This window comes from Fragaria vesca, linkage group LG6 (assembly GCF_000184155.1).
Source record: "Fragaria vesca subsp. vesca linkage group LG6, FraVesHawaii_1.0, whole genome shotgun sequence".
NCBI lineage: Eukaryota > Viridiplantae > Streptophyta > Magnoliopsida > Rosales > Rosaceae > Fragaria > Fragaria vesca.
Window position 1 is genome coordinate 18033021 of NC_020496.1, and position 2493 is coordinate 18035513.

The 2493-nt window shown below is 44.7% G+C and overlaps 1 protein-coding gene across 1 annotated transcript; it reads left to right on the plus strand.

Moving 5' to 3' along the window:
* Positions 1-1095: 1095 nt before the first annotated feature.
* Positions 1096-2109, plus strand: LOC101301415 (protein FAR1-RELATED SEQUENCE 5-like). The gene has a single exon (XM_004305471.1). The coding sequence runs from the start codon at positions 1096-1098 to the stop codon at positions 2107-2109; it is 1014 nt and encodes a 337-aa protein (XP_004305519.1).
* Positions 2110-2493: the final 384 nt, after the last annotated feature.

Consider the following 2493-nt stretch of genomic DNA (forward strand, 5'->3'; position numbering starts at 1 on the left):
GGTTGATGCTGGGCCCCATGTAGGACCTACCTTGATGGACTATGGTTTGGGTTAAGAATCAACCCATCTCTCACTCCAGGACCAATTTCTCCACAGGGCCCACATGAGACCAAATTGCACATGAGGAGTAGACATGCACATGGGGCTGACAATTTTTTCCAAAAGATTCTTTAATATGGGCCGTTCAGATCAAGATCTGACAGTCCATATAAAATGTGAATAGTAATTAGTCTTATGATTGATCTTGTTGTTGTATTGTTGAACAAATGACTAATGACTGATTTAGATGAATAGTGTATTAACACGGGTTGAAAATTGGTCCTACCCACCTAAAATGGGTGCATTTGCTCTTAGGAGGTGAGTTAGATTCTCCACCCGACCACTACAATAAGACAAGATGGGTAAACAACAAGGTGCTCATGTGTCTTTGCTCATTTGTTAAAATTCTTTCATGTACAACAAGTCAAAGGAAAGTTCCAAATATTTGGGGGAAAAGACTTCGGTGCGTTAACGCATCCATGCGTTAATGCGTTGTAGACCTGTGATTGGCTGGTTGAGCTGGTCCACCACGGAGCTGCAACCGGTTGAATGGGTTTGGGGGAAACGGGCTACCTGCTCTTCAGGTCTTCTCCACCGTTTTGAATTCAAATTCAAAACAACACAACAGCCCGCCCTCTCTCCTCTCTCTTGTTCTCTCCCCTTCGCACTCTTATCACTCTTATCTCTTTCAGTTCTTCTCATCCAAATTTGGTATCCATCGGAGCACTGAGAACAAAAGTGGTAGCAGAGAGAGGAACCCCGCAGAGAGATCAAGATTTCATATCTTTTCCCTTCTCCTCTATCTCGGATTTGCAACAGAGGTCAACATCGAATCCTTCTTATGAGTTTGTGGGTTTTCATTGATAGTATTCTGGGTTATGGGTAACGGGTCATATGCTCATATGAGTGTCTTGGGCGTATTCACAGGTCTACTATTACTACGAAGAAGGTTTACATGTCCAACAGCGCAGAAGACGAAAAACATGTAGACTTTCTGGGCTATTGTTCTTATTTTTTTTCTTTCTTCTTCACAAAACAGTGCCATCAAATCTTGCCATGGAGGCTTCCGAGACCGCAAAGTCCATTCATCTTTCAGACGACACCGAAGAGGCCATTCATCTTTCCGACACCGAAGAGGCCATTCATCTTTCCGACACCGAAGATAACGAAACTGACGAGCCTATTGACCTTGAAGTGTCTTGGGAGGATGTCTTAGACTACCGAAAGTTGACAGTTGAAGATGTCATGGCTAAGACGTTCAAAACACTAGAGGAAGCCGAGAAATTCTATTATTCCTATGCGTTGGCAATTGGCTTCGGACCAAGGAAGGACACAAGAGGAGGATTGTTTGAGGGTAAGCTTCGGAGGAGACAGTGGGTCTGCAACAAGCAAGGTTATCGAGATAAAAAGTGGCTCGATCGCAAAACTGATGGGAGTGGTCGTAATCGTCGGAAGTTGGCAAGGCAAGGTTGCATGGCGAAGTTCAGAGTGAATTACATGGTAGATGAAGGCTATTACGCGGTGAGAGCCTTTGATGAAGATCATTCTCATCAGTGTGCAAACCCACGGCAAGCCGCCTTCATTCGTTCACACCGGAATGTCGACGAAGCAGCATTGGGAAATACAAACACAATGACCAAAGTTTCAATCCGACCATGTCATGCGTTTGAGTATATGGTGGAGCAATCAGGAGGGTACATCACAGTTGGATTCACAAGGAAGGACTTATATAACAAGCTCGACCAACAACGACGCACCACCCCTTTTGAAAGTGATTCTGAAGGCGCTTTAAGCTACATGAGCGCACTTGCAGCAAAAGACCCCCACTTCTACTGCCGATTCAGTGTGGACGACGAAGATAGATTAGTCAACAAATTTTGGCGAGACGGAAACTCATATGTTGATTATATGTGTTGGGGGGATGTGTTGGTATTCGATAGCACGTACAATACAAATGTTTACGGTAGGCCATTAGTTTGTTTGTTGGGTCGAATAATCATCGGGGGAGTATCTTGTTTGGGGTTGGCATTCTCGGGGATGAAACTGCGGATACATATACTTGGTTGTTGAGTACATTCTTGGATTCAATGAAGGGGGAAAAAACCCAACTGCTGTGATCACGGATGGGGCTGAGTCCATGCATATTGCGATTGGACGAGTCATGCCGGAAGCTAGGCACCGTCTTTGTAGCTGGCACCTCTCCAGAAACGCCCATACAAACTTGAACTCGAAAGACGCGGAAAAAGCTTTTAACGGGTGCATGAATAAGTTTCAAACCGTACAACATTTCGAGGAAATGTGGGAAGTTATGTTGCAAGAATTTGAGCTGCGCAACCACTTCTGGACCACCTGGATGTATGGGAGACGACAATTGTGGGCACAAGCATTTTTTGGAGATGTTCACATGGCCGACATGAGAAGCACTCAGAGGAGTGAGAGCATGAATAATTTTGT

What these genes read in the sequence shown, in the direction of transcription:
- LOC101301415 (XM_004305471.1), top strand. Translation starts at nt 1,096, where the DNA reads ATGGAGGCTTCCGAGACCGCAAAGTCCATTCATCTTTCAGACGACACC.